General features: G+C 39.4%; 1 protein-coding gene, 1 non-coding gene and 1 pseudogene across 2 annotated transcripts; all 3 read left to right on the top strand.

The window, feature by feature from the left end:
- Window positions 1–5,816: 5,816 nt before the first annotated feature.
- LOC104608909 (cytochrome P450 CYP94D108 pseudogene) lies at window positions 5,817–7,965 on the top strand (annotated as a pseudogene).
- On the top strand, window positions 7,459–7,531 carry TRNAR-ACG (transfer RNA arginine (anticodon ACG)). The gene has a single exon. It is a non-coding gene; the product is annotated as a tRNA-Arg (tRNA).
- Window positions 7,966–10,340: 2,375 nt separating the features above from the next.
- LOC104608822 (annexin-like protein RJ4) lies at window positions 10,341–12,912 on the top strand. The gene is made up of 6 exons (XM_010274916.3): window positions 10,341–10,593; window positions 10,960–11,105; window positions 11,204–11,422; window positions 11,522–11,734; window positions 12,186–12,275; window positions 12,382–12,912. The coding sequence occupies exons 1-6, from the start codon at window positions 10,521–10,523 to the stop codon at window positions 12,586–12,588; spliced, it is 948 nt and encodes a 315-aa protein (XP_010273218.1). The 5' UTR covers window positions 10,341–10,520; the 3' UTR covers window positions 12,589–12,912.
- The last annotated feature ends 5,928 nt before the right edge of the window (window positions 12,913–18,840 follow it).

Genomic DNA, 18,840 nt, shown 5'->3' with positions numbered 1-18,840 from the left:
ATATGTGTATAAATATATATTTTAGCAATAAATAATGTATAAATATGTTTTAGATATATTATATGTATTATTTTATATTTAGTTTATGTTTTTAGTTTAGTTTTTAACTTTTTATTTATAAAAATATTAAAAATTGAAATTTGAAGCCAAAAAAGGGTTTTCTTTTTCACGAAAAATAGCAAGGGCGCCTTAGAAGTTAGAATTCATAGATCTCGAAAGGTTACCCAAAAGAAAAAAAAATCACCCTAACCAGACATCAGAGTGCAAAGTTATGGCCTCCAAAAGCTTTGCATGCATTGAGTGTGCAACCCGTGACCCGGTCACTAGGTCAAATAGGTCAACGGTCAAATTGGCCAAGTTGAAGGTTCTTGACCAAGTCAATGGTTTTTGACTGTTTGACCGGTCTTGATTGAATGAACCCATAATCCTGGCAGGGTGACAGTTTGAACAGTTCAACCGATCGGATCAACGATGGGTTGAAAGCATTGTCGGGCCATTCTAAATTCAGGTCAGGTCGGTTAGGTCGTAGTCAGCTGATCTGAATTGTGTTAAAGCGGATAGGCCAAGTCAATTTGGGTCGGGTCGGGCCATAACAATCCGGAATTGAGTCATTTTAGGCCGATCATTGCCAAACTGAATTCAAGTCATTTTAGATTGGACTAGGTTCGAACTAGACTGGCCGACTCAAATGGATCAAACCAAGGTGCTCAGGTTTGCTCATATTCAAATTGGGCTGAACTGATTCAGACTCGAGTTGGGTTGATTTGGATTTATGTTGGTTAAGGTGAAGTGTGTTGTTTCGGGGAAAAACTAATTTCAGTCAATAATTAATAGAAACTTAATGCATTAATTATAACTTATTTCACTCAAATTAAGAAAATTAAAAAAGAAAGGCTAAGGAATTCATACTTGTATCTTTAGTGCTTAACCGAATAGTTATCCACAACTTGACTCGACCAATTTAAATTGACCCAATAGGTGATCAACCCATTTCCAACCCGCCAAGTAAAAATGGGCACATTGGGTGAGTTAGATAGTGAGTGGGTTGGGTGGATTCAGTAGGTTGAATGAGAAATTGCCACCCCTATTTGTATTCCTACCAAACTGAGGCTCAGTTTGGAAGGAGTACAAATACAAATATGTAGAATGCAAAATCTTATATTTTGTATGTATTTATGCCATACATATTTGTATTTGTACTCTTTTCAAACTGAGCCATAGCAACAAAATCAATTGAAACCAAAATGTATGATAGATTTGTATCAAAGGAGTACAAATAAAAACTGAACTTGTGATGGCAATCTAGGAATAGCCAATAGCTCATTCATTAATCCATTTTTTATCACCGGCCAATCCAACTTCTAAACCACTTGAAGGTTATTCCCTACTCATTAGCAATTGCAATCTAGAAACTTCTCCATAGAAAAGCTTTTGCTTTGGGCTCTATTGGGATGGCTCAAATAGTCTTAGGATGCATTTGGCATTCCTTATTTAAAGGATTTATCTCCTTTTTAATTTTTACAATTAAAATGTCTGAACACTAAGTTTTTAACTATAAAAAGGAGACGAGTCCTTAAAATAAGGAATGCACTCCTTATGAGGGTATCAACTCCATCTCTTGGCCACAAAATAAGTTGATTTAACAAAAAACACAAAATAGGTTGATTTAAAAAAAAATTGCCCTAGCATCAGTTATCTAAATTAGCCTATATGGTCATTCACAATTTGCCAATGTCAAGTACAAATTTGTCTTCTAGTTCTAACAAAAATACATCCTAGCCTCTATCAATTGAACATTCTATCACCTTTCATGTTGAAGAATCAACTTTGCCAGAAACTTTGGGCCTAGTTGGTACTTGCCCATAGCCCAATAATTTGAAACTTCCTATACTTGGTGGGCTGGTAGCTATAGTTTGGACCATATAGCAATCCCTTTTCTGATATTTACAACAAAGAAAAGGAATGCTCCCAAGAGGCACTTTTCCAACCCTACAACCCATTTTTTAAAACTTAGATCCCAACAAATTCATATTTGTTAGTTATATGGTTCTCATAACTTTAGACAAAGGTTGTTAGGCTCATTATATAAAGTAGGTGAGGATCCTTAAACCAAAGCCTCCATATCCAAATTATTTTGTAGACATGATCCCATCCCACCCGATTTATATTTTTTCTTTCCCTCCTTACCTCTCCACCAAAATATGGGCTGATATCTTGCTTACATCCAAACAAACTGATTAAAAAGTTCAAGAGTATCTCCTTGCCTACCTGAGAGAGAAGGATCTCCTTGCCTACTTGAGAGAGAATGATCTCTTTGCCAGTTCTAAATCTTCTTTGCCACTCTATTCAAGAGATAATTAAAATATCACCTTTTAGATAGGGAAAATTCCCAATCAGTACCCTATACTTTGCCTCGAGTGACAATTTGGTCCCCAAACTTTAAAACGCGACAATCCAATATCTGAACTTTCAATTTGTGACAATCTGGTACTTAATGTTAACTCACTGTCAGTCAAAGCCATCATGTGATATCAGGTGCAATTTAAATAATTTCATAATGCCAAAACTAACCTTTATGATAATATTCAGATTTTACCCTTTTCGTTTCTTTTTACCCTGTTACCTTTCTCTTCAATTTGGGTTGAAGGAATGACAAAAGAGGTAGCATTCACTGATTAGCCATTCTTTTTCCCTCCTATCCAATTGAATTCTAAAATGTAAAATCTAATCTACTTTGTGTTCAATCCATCACGGGGATGGATGGAAAGAACAAAGAGGTTGCTGAATTTTGAAAGACTCTGGTTACTTGATCATTGCTGAGAAAGATTAACGTGAACCAGAAGAAAATGTTGGGATTTACAGGGAAGCACACACGATTCATCTACAACAACGATGACGAGATAGAAGAGGTTGTAGAAATGAAAAGTTTATCACCTAGTATCATTCATTTGAAGGGTATGCCCACTCTGGTAGGGAAGCATCTTCGCTTCCTTGAAGAAGAATAAAGAAGAGAGATGGGCTTTTGAAGGCGAGCAATATTGTAGGAGATTATGATCTCTGTTTTTGTTTTTTGTTTTTTGTTTTGAGAGGATCAAATTGTCGAAAGCGACACAACCTATTTTGAGAGGAATGAGTTAAAAATCCCCACTGCCGGTTCCATAGTTTACTACTTCCCGCAAGGCTATGCAGAGAAGGCTTCTTCTTCTCTAGATTTTAGTTCTCTAACCTGCATCAGGCACATGGTTCTATGCAGAATCGTATTGGTTATGTTCTTAGTGAATCTCGATACTGATGAGGTTTTTGCAAAAATACATCTTGAACCGTTGGATCTACTGTTTTACGGAATGGTTCGTATGTCGCCGGTTGCAATGGGATTGTCGCAGGATGGTGACATTGAGGATTCCGAGGAAAAGATTTTGTCATTCTTGAATATCTCGACACCAAGTGATGCAAACAATGGAGGTGGGTTTTCGATTCCTAGGTTTTGTGAAGATTTGGTATTTCCCCCACTGAACTACAAGGCGGAGCTGCCAGTATAGATGATTACAGTGAGAGATGTTCATGGTTTGATGTGGGATTTTTGGCACATTTACCGTGGGATGCCATGCCAGCATTTGTTGATGACTGGGTAAAGTAAGTTCGTTAATCATAAGAAGCTTGTTCCTAGAGATTCAGTGGTTTTTATGAAGAACCAAACTAGAGAGCTTTCTGTTGGGGTAAGGTCCACTATGAGGTCAAGCAGCAGGGGCAGGGTTTAGAAGCGGAGAGGGGTTATTATAAGAAGTTTCTTCGGTGGAATTATCATGTTGGGTCTATGGCTTCTCCCATTGTGAAAATGGAAGAGGGGTTTGGAACTGGAGAGGGGTTCTTGAGGAGTAGCAGGGACAGGGTTCCAGTTGAATTTGTAGTAGAGGTTGCTGAGTTAGCGAGAGTAAATAGGCCTTTTGAGGTTGTTTATTATCTAAGAGAAAGTTCACCGGATTTTGTGGCCAAGGCGGAGGTGGAATGGCTTTAAAGCTTTCTTCTACCAACAATAATGAGCAATACAAGGTAGTGTTTGTGTGTAAGATCGGCCAACCGGAGAATACAACAAGATACAAGCCATAAGTGTTTGTAAGGCAGGTTACAAGATCACATCGGAATGAATGGCTAGTCATGAATATACTACCCCATATGGGATTAGATCATAGAGGGTATCCAACTATATCCAAGTGGTACACCCCTTATGTATACTCTTTTGCAAGGTAGATTTTTTGTATATCAAAGCTCTCAGTCAAACCCTTTGAACTTTTGAAGAGTTTTTATGACAACAAATCAAGTATGAGAAGTCTAGTTTGTTATTTAGCAGGAATATGCCTAGGCACCACCAAAAGTTCTTAAAGTCAGTAAATCTATGTGAGGAACCAAGTACCTGGGCTCCATAATAGAATACATATCAACAATAGAAGCTAGTACCTTCCCATTGACAAATATATCGGATCGGGTTCAAGTAGAATCAACTCATGGAACTCAAAGTTACTTTCCCAAGTTGAGAATCACATCACCAAACACACAGTTGACAGTTTTGCCTTGTTTATTAGGTAGATATGGAGATTGTTGAATCAATTGGAAAACAACTCGTGGTGCAAGCCCATAAAGAAAATGTATTTTCTTAATTCAAACATATGATCATGTCAAAACAAGGTCACAACAACTCTAAATGGTGGAAACAAGCTCACAGTTTGCTTGAACACTTTAAGCCCAACATCATAAAGATGGAATATCCCACAGCCAATTTCAGATCTTCCATCCCTTCCTCAAATTAAAACCCAAGGTGGATGATCTCATGAATACTGATGGCACATGGGATCAAGATATATAAGCTACAATATAGTTTTCTGGATGGATCCACAATAAGCTATATATCTTGAAAATAAGGCCACAACCAGCAGAAATTGAGAAGGATCAAAACGAACACTAGGCTGTTCAGTGTTCACAATCAATTTATCATGCAGATCTTTCTATGCTACCTTGCCTCTCCATTAGGACCTCATTTTAAATGGAAATCATTATGTAGAATTAAAATTCCCTATAGATGCCAGAACTTCATTGGGAGGGCATTCTAACAAAAGACAAGGGTACTAGATTGCTCATATGCCCGAGCCATAATTGAGCAAAAACCACTGAGCAATATCCTGGATGGTTGGTTCAAGGTGCTCTAATAGTCTAGCTCTAGCAATCGGATCATAATCTGATTCATTTGCACCGCTACTGATTATTAGTCCCTAGCTAGTAAACCTTTTTGCTAGCTACTAATACAAGAATTCGAATGGACTCGAGGGCGCTGGTGGAATATGGTAGACCAGCACTGTTGCCTCGCCTCCGCCCACCTTTGGAGGAGGAGGCGGAGGTGGGTGGCGGTGGCAGTGTTAGGCAAAGGCAGAGGTGGGCAAAGGCATTGTCGGAGGTTATCGGAAGTGGTGGTGATGGCAGCGCTAATAAATGATCAGCAAGAGGAAGAAAATGAACAGTATTTTTGTCTTTATTTAATATTATTTTTAAAAAATTAACCTATTTTTAAAATTTTATTAAAATATTATTTTTATTGATATTAGACCTCCAAAAATTGCCCTTCAATCCCTTTGTAACTTGCAAGCCCGAATTGCCTCCGACAAGATTATTTGAACGGTATTCGTTCGGACACGTAGGTAACTCGAACGAGAACCTACAGATCCGGTATCATAGATTTTGCCCACTCAAAAGGATGCGGTTCTTGGATTCTTACAAGTTACAACTAACAACCTCCAAAATCCAAATCAAGCTCCTACCAGACATGAACCCTTTCCACGCTTCGATCTTTTCTCTCTTTCATCCTTATCTCCCTCTTTTTCTTCTTCCTCGCAAAGCCTCAGACCAAGAGGTCCAAGACTCCATGTCCCTCGTCCTACCCTCTCATCGGAAACCTCATCGGTTTCCTCCGCAACCGCCACCGCTTCCACGATTGGGTAGCCGAGATGCTCTCATCCACCCCATCCAGCACTCTTGAAGTCAACGGTTTCCTCAACACCCACCACGGCATCTGCACCACCAACCCCACTGACATCGAGCACCTCCTCCGCACCAACTTCTCCAACTACATCAAAGGGTCCCGCTTCCACGACGTCCTCCACGACCTCCTCGGCGACGGCATTTTTAACGTCGACGGCGACCTATGGTCAAAGCAGCGAAAGATCGCCAGCCACGAGTTCAACAACCGTTCCCTCAAGTCCTTCATTGCCCACATCGTACAGTTTGAAATCTCGTCTCGCCTAGTCCCTTACCTCAACGCAGCATGTGACAACAATGAAATTCTCGATCTTCAAGATGTCTTCAGGAAACTTGCTTTTGATAACATCTGCAATCTGGCATTCGGTGTCGATCTGGCTTGGTTGAGCTACGATGATTCTAGAACTGCATCAAGTGCTTCCTTTGTTCAGGCCTTCGAAGAAGCCGTGGAAATCAGCTCCTCGAGGTTCATGTCGCCGACGCCTTAAGCGAATTCTCAACGTCGGATCCGAGAAGCGTCTGAAGGACGCAATTGCTGTAATCGACGACTACGCTATGAAGATCATCGAAGCTAGAGAACAGGGAGGGGAAAATTCGTATTCAAATCAGGATTTGCTTTCGCGGTTCATGTCTTGGTGCGATCACGATGATCTAGGGTTCCGAAATTGCAACGAGAAACGGAAATTCTTGAGAGACATCGTGATCAGCTTCGTCCTTGCCGGGAAAGATTCCACATCAACGGCGCTCACGTGGTTCTTCTGGTTGATATCGTCGAGTCCTCGATGTGAACGCTTGATCTACGACGAACTATCGTCACTGCAGATGCCGGAGATCGGGTCAACGGGGGGATTTTCAAGTACGAAGAGCTGAAGCAGTTGCACTACCTCCACGCGGCTATCACGGAATCGCTACGGCTGTTCCCGCCGGTGCCGATAAATTCGAGATTGACGGTGGCGGATGACGTGTTACCGGATGGGACATACGTGGGTGCAGGATGATGGTTTGCCGATTACTCAGCGTATGCGATGGGGAGGATGGAGAAAGTGTGGGGCCCCAATTGTAGAGAGTTTCTGCCAGAGAGATGGTTGGATAAGGATGGGGTGTTTGTGCCGTCCGATCAGTATCGGTTTCCTGTGTTTCATTGTGGCCCCAGGATGTGTTTGGGAAAGGAGATGGTTTACGTGCAGATGAAGTCGATAGCGGCGTCGGTGATATATGGATATGAGATTGAGGCAGTTGATACAAAGGTTCCCTCTTACACGCAATCTCTTCTTCTCAAGATGAATGGCGGATTCAGTGTTCGGCTCAAGAGACGTAGTCAGAACCGGTCGATTGGTTGGCTTTCTGATGGGCTAAACAAATAAAAAAATAATTTGGTCTAAAAGTGAATACTTATAATTATTCTTAAAGATTTTACTCATAAGGCATAAAAAAGACTCCATGGCCCAATGGATAAGGCGCTGGTCTACGGAACCAGAGATTCTGGGTTCGATCCCCAGTGGAGTCGATTTATATGACTTTTACTTTTATTCCGTTGTCCGCTGGAAATGGGCCTCATGGATCATGGCTAGGCTATCATATTCTTTGTAGTGCAATTTGGGTTGGACCAGCTTCCGACCCCTGAAAATCCGGATAAATGTGGGGCCCAGTCGCTCAGATAATCGGTTTTTGATTCCATTCTGGTCAGGGAGTTGGCTGCTTGGTTAAAATATCGAAGTTGTAAATATTCTTTTTTTTTTTATTTAATTTTTTGAAATGCATAATTTCTTGTAACTTCTTCTTAATTCTCATTCATGTTTATATCTCAAACCAAGGTATATTGATATATAGAAAAAATATTTTTGATGAATTGTCAGTTTCCTCTAATTGGAAATTGTATCTTTTGTGGAGACTTGAAAGAGAGAGAGAATCAACTAAAAGTATTCATTAAAACTTGGAAAATAATGACCTCAACAAAACCTTTGTAAATAATAAGGAATTATAGACGCTTATCGTAATGGATTATCATACAACTAAAACTACGAAACAAATAGACAACAGTACATGCCACTGAATTATAGATTCTTCAGTTTATTTTATTTTTTTAAATATGAAAATCAGATTTTAAATATGCTTCTAATTTTCAAGTTACAACCTTACATTAATAGAGAAAGCAACACATGAAAATGGCATTTTCAAGATAAATTTGGGCAAGATAAGTTTTGATTTGTGACTAACATAAGAAATAAAACAATGATCTAATTAATTTTCCTTTTCATTAATTTGGTTTACAAGCAATAATTTGTTCTGTTGTTTAGATTTAGGGTTCTTGCCAATGGGAGTCTAAGATATCAACATTATTTTCCCCAAATATCAAAAACCATCATATCTTCACACATGTGCACACACACTATACATGGATCTATATAGGTCGAATCAGAGCAGCTCACGCCATTTGATGCCTTAGCCACTAGATGTTTTGTACTTCTTTTCTACTCCAACCCAAATATTGTACTTTAGTGGGGCTCTTGACTTGGGATCCATCTGGCCTAGCCAAAATATGAATATGGGGTCCAACTTCAAAATGGCCATCTTCCTCAAATAGCCCCTTCCGGCCTCCCCACTCCAATCTGTCCCAATCAAAGTGGGTGGATGGATTGGTGGGGCTTTTGATTTGGAATAAATCTGGTCCAGTCAAAATATAAATATGGGTCTACTGCAATGATGGATCCAACTCCAAAATCAATCGGATCTACTACCCACAAGAGTCTTACCCACACCTACCCATATGACACTAAGGTGTAGATTGGGAACTTCTAAAGAATGGTAACATGTATATAGACAAGATGTTCTCAACGTACAGCTGTAGTATTTCATGGATTAGAGATTCGAGCTCCTCCAAAATGGTCATCTTCCTCATATAGCCCCTCCCCCACTCCAATCTGGTCCAACCAAATTGGGTGGATGGATTGGTTGGCGGGGCTTTTGATAGGGGATCAATTTGGCCCAACCAAAATATGAATATGGGGTCCACTACACCAAAGGCCAAACTCCGAAATGGCTAGGGATGTCAATGGGTCAGGTTTGGCATGGGTTTGCCTCAACCTGAACCCGATCCTACAGTGTCTCAACTCGAACTTTACTTGACCCGCCTTAAAATATATAGTTTTTAAACCCGACTGATCCTATAGGGTCTAACCTGATACCAACCCGACCTAACCTGTAGCATTTCAATTGTATTTTTTTAACACGTTTTGAAGATCTAAAATCCATTAATTTAAATTAAGAAATTGTTTTATAAAATCTAAGATATCACTTTTACTATTAAAAAAAAGAAAAAAGAATCAAAACCAATATATAAATAAATCTTAAACTTTAAAATTATAGAATTAGAAGTTAAAAAGTTACACAAATACTTTATATATATGCAAGGTGTTAAAAACCTAAACGGGACAGGTCAGCCAAAACCTAAACCCAATTCAGATTGAATAATCAAAACCTTAACCTCACCTTATAGCCAAATATATTAACCATAACCCAACCCTATCAAGCCATATTTACCATTTAATCGACCCATTAACATCCCTAAAAATGACCATCTTTCCTCACATAACCCCTCCCCTACTCGAATCCATCCTAATGCCGGCCGGAAGAGATGGGCCCACAGAATCATGCTTTTCCATGCTGCAAATACAACTGCCTACCAACCACTACACATTCGCTGTATCACAGGGCTCACACCAATCGTGCGGTGTTAATATTAGCCAAGCACCGAGCAGATTCATTAAGCTGTGTGGACCACCACAGCACTATCGTGAAACCGAAGTGTCGCGTAGTGAAAAGCCTGAATAACGCACACGAGTCGCAACGTTTGTTGAATTTAACGACCATCATCAGCTTTGGAAAACGCCCATCGTCCCACCGTTTCCTTTTGCTGCTTTAAATAATTCTCCGTGCTGATTGGGCTCGGATCTGTTGCCCGCGAGCTGTCTCACATCTCTACCCACGAGACATTATAGCTGCGAATTGCGCATTGGGAATATTTCCCTTATCATTCATGAAAATACATGGTGGTGCTAATGCCAACGAGATTCTTCTGAACCTATATACTTTGAGATCGCAGCCGTCCAATAGTGGGGCATGATCCTTCCAATTTTCACCAAACTAGAAAAGCATATTGAAAGAGGAATCTATTTAAACTGGGTCTGGTCGACCTTGTCCGGATCCATTTGCAAAACTAGATTATGCCTAAATTACTGCCATTAATAACTAATAAGACCTTAACAAAATCAGAAAAACTGTAGGCGAAATATAGACAAATTGAATACTCTCTTTCAGTTGAAGGATTAAACTGAAGGAAACAAAAATATGGTATAAGCAGGTGTTAGCGTTACCATCGAAACTAGGACTCCTGGAATTAAATTGCTGGGATTATAAAAGGAAGAGCAAAGCTAGAGCTGAACAAAGCTTAGGCTGTAGAGAGAAAAACAGCAAGAGTTTTGAGTGAGTACTCAACAATGGCTACCCTTGTTGTTCCTGACCACCCTTCTCCTGTTCAAGACGCCGAGAGCCTCAGAAAGGCTTGCCAAGGTGTGATACATGGGTTCATCTCTTGATCATTTCCTGATTTAATTCTTTTTGTTCTTATTCCATGAATTAGTCATACATGGGTTCATCTCTTCCTATCACATTGTAAGTGATATCCTTATCATCTTCAGAAAATATCTGTTTCTGGGTTTCATTTGGAGTCCTTTTCTTCCCTTTGCTGCCATTTTTCTCTGTGAATGTGTTAAGCTTGCAATATACAGTATTATCTAATTAGTTTATGACAAAGTAATAACAAATCTATTAAGAAACTTTAATTCTAAGTTGCTGCACTTCGTTTGAATAGTATATAGCAAGAATTTGTTTAATCTGCCTTGCATAAAAGAAATTTGATCTCTGGCTATCTTTTAGGATGGGGGACTGATGAGAAGGCCATAATTCAAATACTTGGGCACAGAAATGCAGTTCAGAGGAATCAAATTAGGAAGGCTTATGAGGAGCTTTATCAAGAAAATCTTATTAAGCGACTTGAATCAGAGCTTTCTGGGGACTTTGAGGTTTATTTTGTTGTATTTTTTTTTCTGCTATCTGTTTCTCAATAGATGTGTATATCATTACAGACTAAAGAACCAGCTTAGTTCACTTGATTGTATAGAAAGCAGTATATCGTTGGTTACTAGATCCTGCAGAACGAGATGCAGTCTTGGCTCATGTTGCAGTGAAGGATAGCATGCTCGACTACCAGACGATCATTGAAATTGCATGTGTTCGATCCTCTGAGGAGCTCTTGGCAGTGAAACGAGCCTACCATTTGCGTTACAAGCATTCCCTGGATGAAGATGTCGCCTCTCATACTACAGGCGACTTCCGCAAGGCAATGAACTTAGACATGTTGATGATACTGTTTGCAGGGTAGAACCAACTGTTTGTGTTAATTCCCTAATGCTTTTGTGGGTGGTGGTTTGTGTTACAGCTTCTGGTAGCCTTAGTAAGCACATTCAGGTATGATGGTGATGAGATAAATGTGAGCCTAGCAGAGTCTGAGGCTAAGCTTCTTCATGAGGTAATCAAGGGGAAGGCCTTTAGTCATGAAGAGATAATCAGAATCTTAAGCACAAGGAGTAAGTCACAGCTGAATGCAACCTTCAACTGCTACAGGGATGCACATGGTACTTCCATTACCAAGGTATCAAATTACCAAATATTTAGGGAGTTTTCTCCAATGTGAATTTTTTTTTCTTGTTGTGAGCTCCATAAGCAAATCAGAACCATCTGGTTTGAAAATGAATTGTTTTTTTTTTTTTTTTTTAAATGGAGTATTGAATTTCTTGCTTAAAGAACATGTTTTAATCTGGTGATTGATTTAATGTTTCATTGATCTTATAATATCTGTACTCAATATTTTTTGATAGTTTGAAATAAAACCAACTTATTTTTGCTTCTCAAAATAAACACATACTACTTCAAGAATGTGTTTAATTCTTTTGCTGATTAATGATTTTAAAAACAAATGAAAATAAAAACATACATGTTTTAGAACACTATGTGAAACTCAAACTTGTTTATTAGAAAACCAAGTTTACATTTTAATGGCAGACCATTGATCTGATGAGATCATATTGTATTTCCATCTGCAGAGTTTGTTGGATGATCCGGCTGATGAATTCTTAGCAGCACTGCGCATGGCTATCCGATGCATCACTTTTCCTCAGAAGTACTTTGAAAAGGTTGGATTTTAAAAAAACTATGAACAAACGGTGTTCTTTTCTGAATGTAACTTGAGAATTTCAGACTTGGATTTCTTACGGATTTTTGGGGTATGCTGTGGATCAGGTTCTGCGCAATGCAGTTAATAAGGGAAGAACTGATGAAGATGCGCTCACACGTGTGATTGTCACACGTGCAGAAAAGGACTTGAATGATATCAAGGAGCTATATCACAAGAGAAACAATGCCTCCCTTGAGCATGCAATCAACAAGCACACTTCAGGAGACTACAAGGCCTTCCTTCTTGCTTTACTGGGGGATAAAGAACTGTAGCTCAGTTGTTCCAAATGTGAAAAGCAGATGCATAAATCTGGGTTTAGTGGTTAAAATCTAGTGTGTCTGGTTTGTAGGGCTGAGTTTCTAGGTTAGTTTTTATCAGAAAATGGGCCTTTTGATATTTGGCTGTTAATGGTGATGAGTGTTTAAACTTTGAGTGCAAACCATCCTATCAATCCCAACTTCTCCCCTGTTTTTCTTAGTTTGTGTGTGGCTCAGTGCACTGAGTTTCTTTTTATTTGTTTCATGATGTTCACTAGTTGGTACTCTACTTTCTAAGAAACTTTTTCTAATATTGATGTCTCTCAACTTGGTGTTCAAGTTTTCAGCTATGGCATTCATGTTATATAATGGCATTAGCTAATTTTAGATTTAGAGTTTTAAAACCATCAATGACAGACAGTGGGACCATTTGGCCTGGAAACAGGCCAGGGTACGGGTTCCGTTTCAGCCTTAAACCATTACTTTCTGAAAAATCGTTGAATTGGTCAGCAATGATGGTCAAACTGTTGACCTGTTTGACCCTGACAACGGTTTTTGAGCTAATTTTTTATTTTAATATATATATATATATATATATATATATATATATATATATATATTTAATTTTAAAAGTGTCATAGGATGATTCATTCGGACCAAACAATTGAACCACTAAGCCAGAAAGCAGTTCTGCTTCTGAGTTGGTTTTTAAGACATTGATTAGATTAACTAACTGACCAAAAAAATGCAATTGAGAAGGTAATGCTATTTATATTATAATCATAAAAGAGTGATTCAAAGAAATAAACTTGTTTTTCAAGCATATTTTTTCATGCTCTTTCTATCAAGTAAAGAAGGTTCAACAATATGCAACATGATGAGGGGCAATTTGGTCCTCTAAATTATATCATGACATATTGCTTCCAAGTGATACATCGGCGTTGAGTAAGCAGATCACCTTGGCAAGTTGGTTAGTAGCTCCCCGCCAGGGCCGACCTAAGGTACCTCGGCCCGATCGACCTAAAGGACTTCTGAATCAGGAGTGTCCTACCTCAAGGGCTGGCTGGGCTAAGAAAGTCACTATTGGCGACTTACAGGGCAGATTCGCTGATTTGTCACATAGATCCATTGCTAGACCATGTTCTTCAGAATATTAATGAGTTGACCATTAGGCTGACCTCAGCCATCTACGTAGATTATGTAACCGACGTCATTACTCTGCCGACTTAATGGAAATTGCTCTGCGAGAGGTCTCTGATCACTCACATCTATATATGGATATCATTTCTACTTCAAGAGGTACGTGCGATTAAGCTCTTGCATTCTCTAATCTCTTAAAAATTTCTAAGAATTTTTCGCTGACTTAAGCATCAGAGTGCCCACCCCGGATAAAAGCAACCCAGGCACTCTAACTTTTTCTCTTGTAGAATCATATAACTTGGCCAAACTCATCTCGGCCACCGACATAATAAACTTCCCGAATCACTTGCCACGTGAGAGCTGTCAGATTGCGCATCATAAAGTTTCAACCAAATTACCTCCATTAAAGGTCATTCATGCATGACAGTCCTATGGTATCACCAAAGTTGCTTAAGGGGATTTGACATAAAGATCTACAGCCTTTATGTTTGTGTTATGAATTAAGGAGCTCATCAAAACTGGGGTTCGTAGATGTACATGCACGTAGGACTTACACACAAGAGAGGAACACTATATACAACCCAAAAGCTTAAATCATTGGGTAATGGGCCATTCTTGTACTAATCCTTTAAATCTCTCATTCCTTTCCAACGTGGTATTCTCTTAGACTACCATATGTGAATCCCAACAGTTTGGAGAAACTCGTATCATAGGCAGCCATCCTACACTCAGGGGATAATGACACTTAGCCTCCTGAACTTTGTTTTATGGAAATTATCCCCTTAGAACTTCTAGATTTTATAAATGTTTTTGAATGGTTATTTTTATCATTTTGACATTTGTTGCTCTCGGGGCATAGAATATTGAATGGGCAACTTAGTAATTTTACTTTTGCAACCTACCCTGTTAGTGGGTTGGGGGAAAAGTGCTGGAATCTAAAATTTAAAGGGGACCCTCTGTACAGGTAGCTATTTGTAATTTTACCCTTATTTTTTGTTTTAAATTACTTTGACTTGCTTGTTTGCAATGTATAGAAGAAAAAAAAGGGGGAAATTTTCAGATTAATAACTTTTACTTTGGTCCTAGTATCACTTTAGTCCTTGTCTTGTCTTAACAGTCCATCAGTTATCCCTATCATGTCATAATATGTGCAACTTCAAACTTTTAAAAATATCAAAACTACCCTTCAATAAAAACAGTGTTCACTGTCTTCTACCTTAAGACTGAATCAGAATAAACACTATTCCATCTTTATACGGTCCCCATGTATCTCCTGAAAAATGGGGAAGTGGTGGTGGTAGCAGCGGTTGGAGGTGTGCCTTCCTATGAATGATTTGTCTGGCCAAGTGACCTAAACATGGGAATTACTTTCCAAATTTAGGAAACTTCTAAATTTCGATTTCTGAATCTCATAGATCTGAAAGTTTCCACCCAACTATAGATTGCAATGGCAAGGGGACTCTGGTCTACAAGATGGAAGGGATGCCGGCATTGATCTCGTCGGAGGCCCACAACCCGACGTTCTATATGGCGAAGTTGGGGATGTCAACTCCAATCGTGCCTGCTGGATGAGACCAGAATGATTGCGGCAAACGCTATTGGATCCTTAAACATTAGAATTCACCATAACTTCAACTGCGAATCTGAAAAATGTTGCATAGCTAGCTTTAATGTATGGGAACCAAAATTAATCTCCATATTTAATAATTGGGTAAAATACTTATACCCTCAGTAAGTAAAAATCAGCTCTTACCATAACTTCAACGTTATGTTAGCACTTTCAAAAAAATCAGCTTTTAGCATACACCTCAGTGATCAACGTCTTTCCTTCCCTCCTCTTATCCCTGCAACTTCACTATTGACTCTAATTCACACTGAATTTCATTGCCTTCGCTATCTCCTCCAACTTCGACATCATGCTACTAACGAGTTTTTGTCATCATGAAACCCAACTCCTTTTCTTCCCTTTCTCCTCGAACATGGGTAACAGATCAAATGGGTTCAACAACGATGTTATGTGAGAAGTGTCAAGTGTCTCTGTTCGTTTTCACATAGCATAAATTTCATTTCGGTCGAAACTCCTGAATTCCCTCGCTTCCTTCGTCCTCGGCAACAATTTTGATACTTACTTGAGGTACAGTAGACCATCCAACGATCGAGCTCGAATGATGTGGCACCATGGAAACTTTTGCATTAAAGGCTGATATCGTCTGGCATACCCTTATACCCAATTATGTATTCATTGGATGTCATTGAGTGAATCATTGTACGTGTAACTACTAGACCAGCTTATATAAACCACCACGCGCGTATTAATAAATAAAACTCATGGTCTTTTGCCTAAAATTTCTTCTGTGTTCTCTGTTTTTCGTGTGAGCGCTGGTCGACACTATAGCTTGGGGTGATGGTGGTGGCCTCACTTCTCAGCAATGGGATGAGGCTCATAACATTCTGATACCAGACTTTCCATCTTTTGGAAACCAAGGATGGTGGGGTTGGAAGAACAATTGAGCTACATCAAAAAGAGTCTGGAATAACTTCAAGCCAGACTCACTGATCGAGATCATCGACAGACTTAACCAGGCTTTGGTGTTTGTTGGAAATCTAAGGAAGATGGTAAGAGGCGTCTTTCCATGGTGGGTTCAGGCTCAAGAAGAACTGAAGGTTCCAACTAGGGTCATCAGTAGCTGTGGGTTAAACTCGATATACCGAGGTTTAACGACACCCACCTTGATGGATGGTAATTGCTGGTGTGGCAATACTTCGACCTCAGTGAAATTCCAGAAGAGCAATGGGTTCCATTCTCCAGTATGGGGTTAAGGAAAAATAATCTAATGGTTCCGTTGGTTCAGGGATTACCACTCTCAGTCGACTTAGAATCAAATACGTAGTGGCCTTACACGTTTCAACGGCCCGCAAGAGGGATGAACTATGCTGGACGATTGTCAAAGATTGTGCAAACTACCACTGTCATTGAATACCAAGAGGAGTTCCAACGTCTTTCCAATGGAGTATCTGAGTTGATGGAGGAGCATCTGGTTGTTTGAAGCCATTACCCTTGCCAGAGCATTTCGGCTGGCCCAATTGGAGGAAGAGGAGGTAGCAGCTCGTAGGCGTGCTATGCGATTAGAGCTTCTGAAACCACAACCAACCACCCCAGTAACTTCTCTAGCCAAACCTGTGTTGGAAATCAGAAGACTCACTCGCAGAGCCCAAAATGCAAAACCCCGATTGATGGCTCTAGAAGAAGAGATGGGAGAACTACCCACTGTGGAGACAGAACAAGCCCATGCTCATAATGAAGGAGAGCCTTCGGAGATCTTGTTACAATGGTAGGAGGAAGCTCACCACAATGCACGTACTTGGGAGTTGGGACTATATTAGGCAGGCCAACCCCTTACTATGTTGATCAGTTCGGGCTCAACTCATAACTTCTTGAACCCCAATGTTGCTGAATGAAGCAATCTGCCATTAACAGCTAATAATCAGTTCAAAGTCATGGTGGCAAATTGAAATAGGCTCTTGGGCAGAAGTAGGTGTCCTGAAGTTAAAATCTCAACTTAGGGGAGTATGCAAAAAGCTGACTTTTACTTACTGAGACTCCAAAGATATGATGCTATTCTTGGAGTCCAATGACTCCGAAGACTCCAAACCTTGGGGCTAATGACATAGAATTTCGTTGATATGACCCTGCAATACAGTGATGACAGTGGTAGTCACATTCTAGAGGGTGCTTAGTTTTTAGAATCTATACATTGAAAGCCAAAAGAGTCGGTATGGGACTTTACTAGCTTTGGCCAGAGTGCCAGACTGATGCGAGGACTCAGTCAGTAGTGGATTAATTTAATGATGTATTTCAGGAACCAATTGAAATACCACCCCCATGTCCCCTCCCTGAACCATGCTATCACACTGATTGAAGGAGCAAAACCAATCTAAGTCCATATAGATACCCATCAACTTATATAAACCACTGCGTATTAATAAAGTTTGTTGTCTTTCTCTCTTTTGCCTAAAATTTCTTTTACTTCTCTGCTTTCCCCTGAGTGGTCCGTGGCACTATAGCTTGGGGTACGGGTGGCCTCACTTTCCCAATAATAGGTTGAGGCTCATAACAGATTTCTTGAATTAGAACATCTCCATGATCTTAGATTTGGTGATCCAAGTATGGGGGTTTGGGTCCAATAGCTTTATGATTAGTAGAAACTGCAGGAACTTGAAATCTCCTCCATAAATCTTCTCATACATGGTGACGACATTGTCATCCTGGAATGCCAATAAAATGAGTGTGGCTACCACAAGATATAGTGAAAAGGGATTTTGTGGAGTTGAATCATGCATTTCTTACTCCCATCTTCTTGGTTGGGAATTCAGAGGTGATGGAAGGTTGCACAAAGGCATTCCAACTCTATTTGTTTTGTTTTCATTGCTATGGTAGTTGGTTCTGTATTTTCTCTATTTTCATGCCCAATGCTATTGTATAGAAAAGCTTTATAATTTTCAATGATCATCTTCATTCCTAAAATTGGGATCTGCATCATTTTTTTTGGCATGGATTAGGTATTATTATTGACAAATTCCTTGGCCTCCATTTGGTTTCATCTGTTGCGAGAAGATTGTCTAGGAATTAAAGCACAGAAAGAGAAATGGTAAACAAAGATTAGCTCGATGGATGCTTGGGATCCTGTTGGAGACCCATTCAACAAGTTTAGTGATTGGATTAGATATGACTTGATTGCTCTGTTATTATGGAAGTTAGTAGATGCATTTGGACAGTCAATGGTTCCTTCATTGAGCTACCTTCTGCAACCGGAATTGATTCTTTTCTTCAACCAAGTTAAGGTCCTCCAGTTATGATCATGATATGGATACAAATTGCAAATGATGTTTTTGCACTAAAACCATCTCGGAATTGAAATAATATGAAGAAACAGAGAACTTGTTGAATGGAATTATTTAATTCAGGTCATACTCATAGGCATAGTTTCATTATATGGTTGAGCCTTGAGCCAACTGAAGGTTTCTTAGTCAGCACAAGACACATTATTTTACTTATCTTAATGCTCGGATAATCTATTTCTTGTCTTCTTTTTATCATCCATGTTTTGAAGTATGGTGTTCTTTATC

Source organism: Nelumbo nucifera, chromosome 7, assembly GCF_055504915.1.
Source record: "Nelumbo nucifera cultivar China Antique chromosome 7, China Antique-T2T, whole genome shotgun sequence".
Taxonomy (NCBI): Eukaryota; Viridiplantae; Streptophyta; class Magnoliopsida; order Proteales; family Nelumbonaceae; genus Nelumbo; species Nelumbo nucifera.
This window is presented reverse-complemented; position numbering and strand designations above follow the sequence as displayed.

Excerpts from the sequence above, each read along its gene's own strand:
- LOC104608822 (XM_010274916.3), top strand. The coding sequence starts at position 10,521 with ATGGCTACCCTTGTTGTTCCTGACCACCCTTCTCCTGTTCAAGACGCC. Across the intron at positions 10,594-10,959 it reads CCTCAGAAAGGCTTGCCAAG|GATGGGGGACTGATGAGAAG; the intron begins GTGTGATACATG and ends GCTATCTTTTAG. Across the intron at positions 12,276-12,381 it reads CTCAGAAGTACTTTGAAAAG|GTTCTGCGCAATGCAGTTAA; the intron begins GTTGGATTTTAA and ends GCTGTGGATCAG.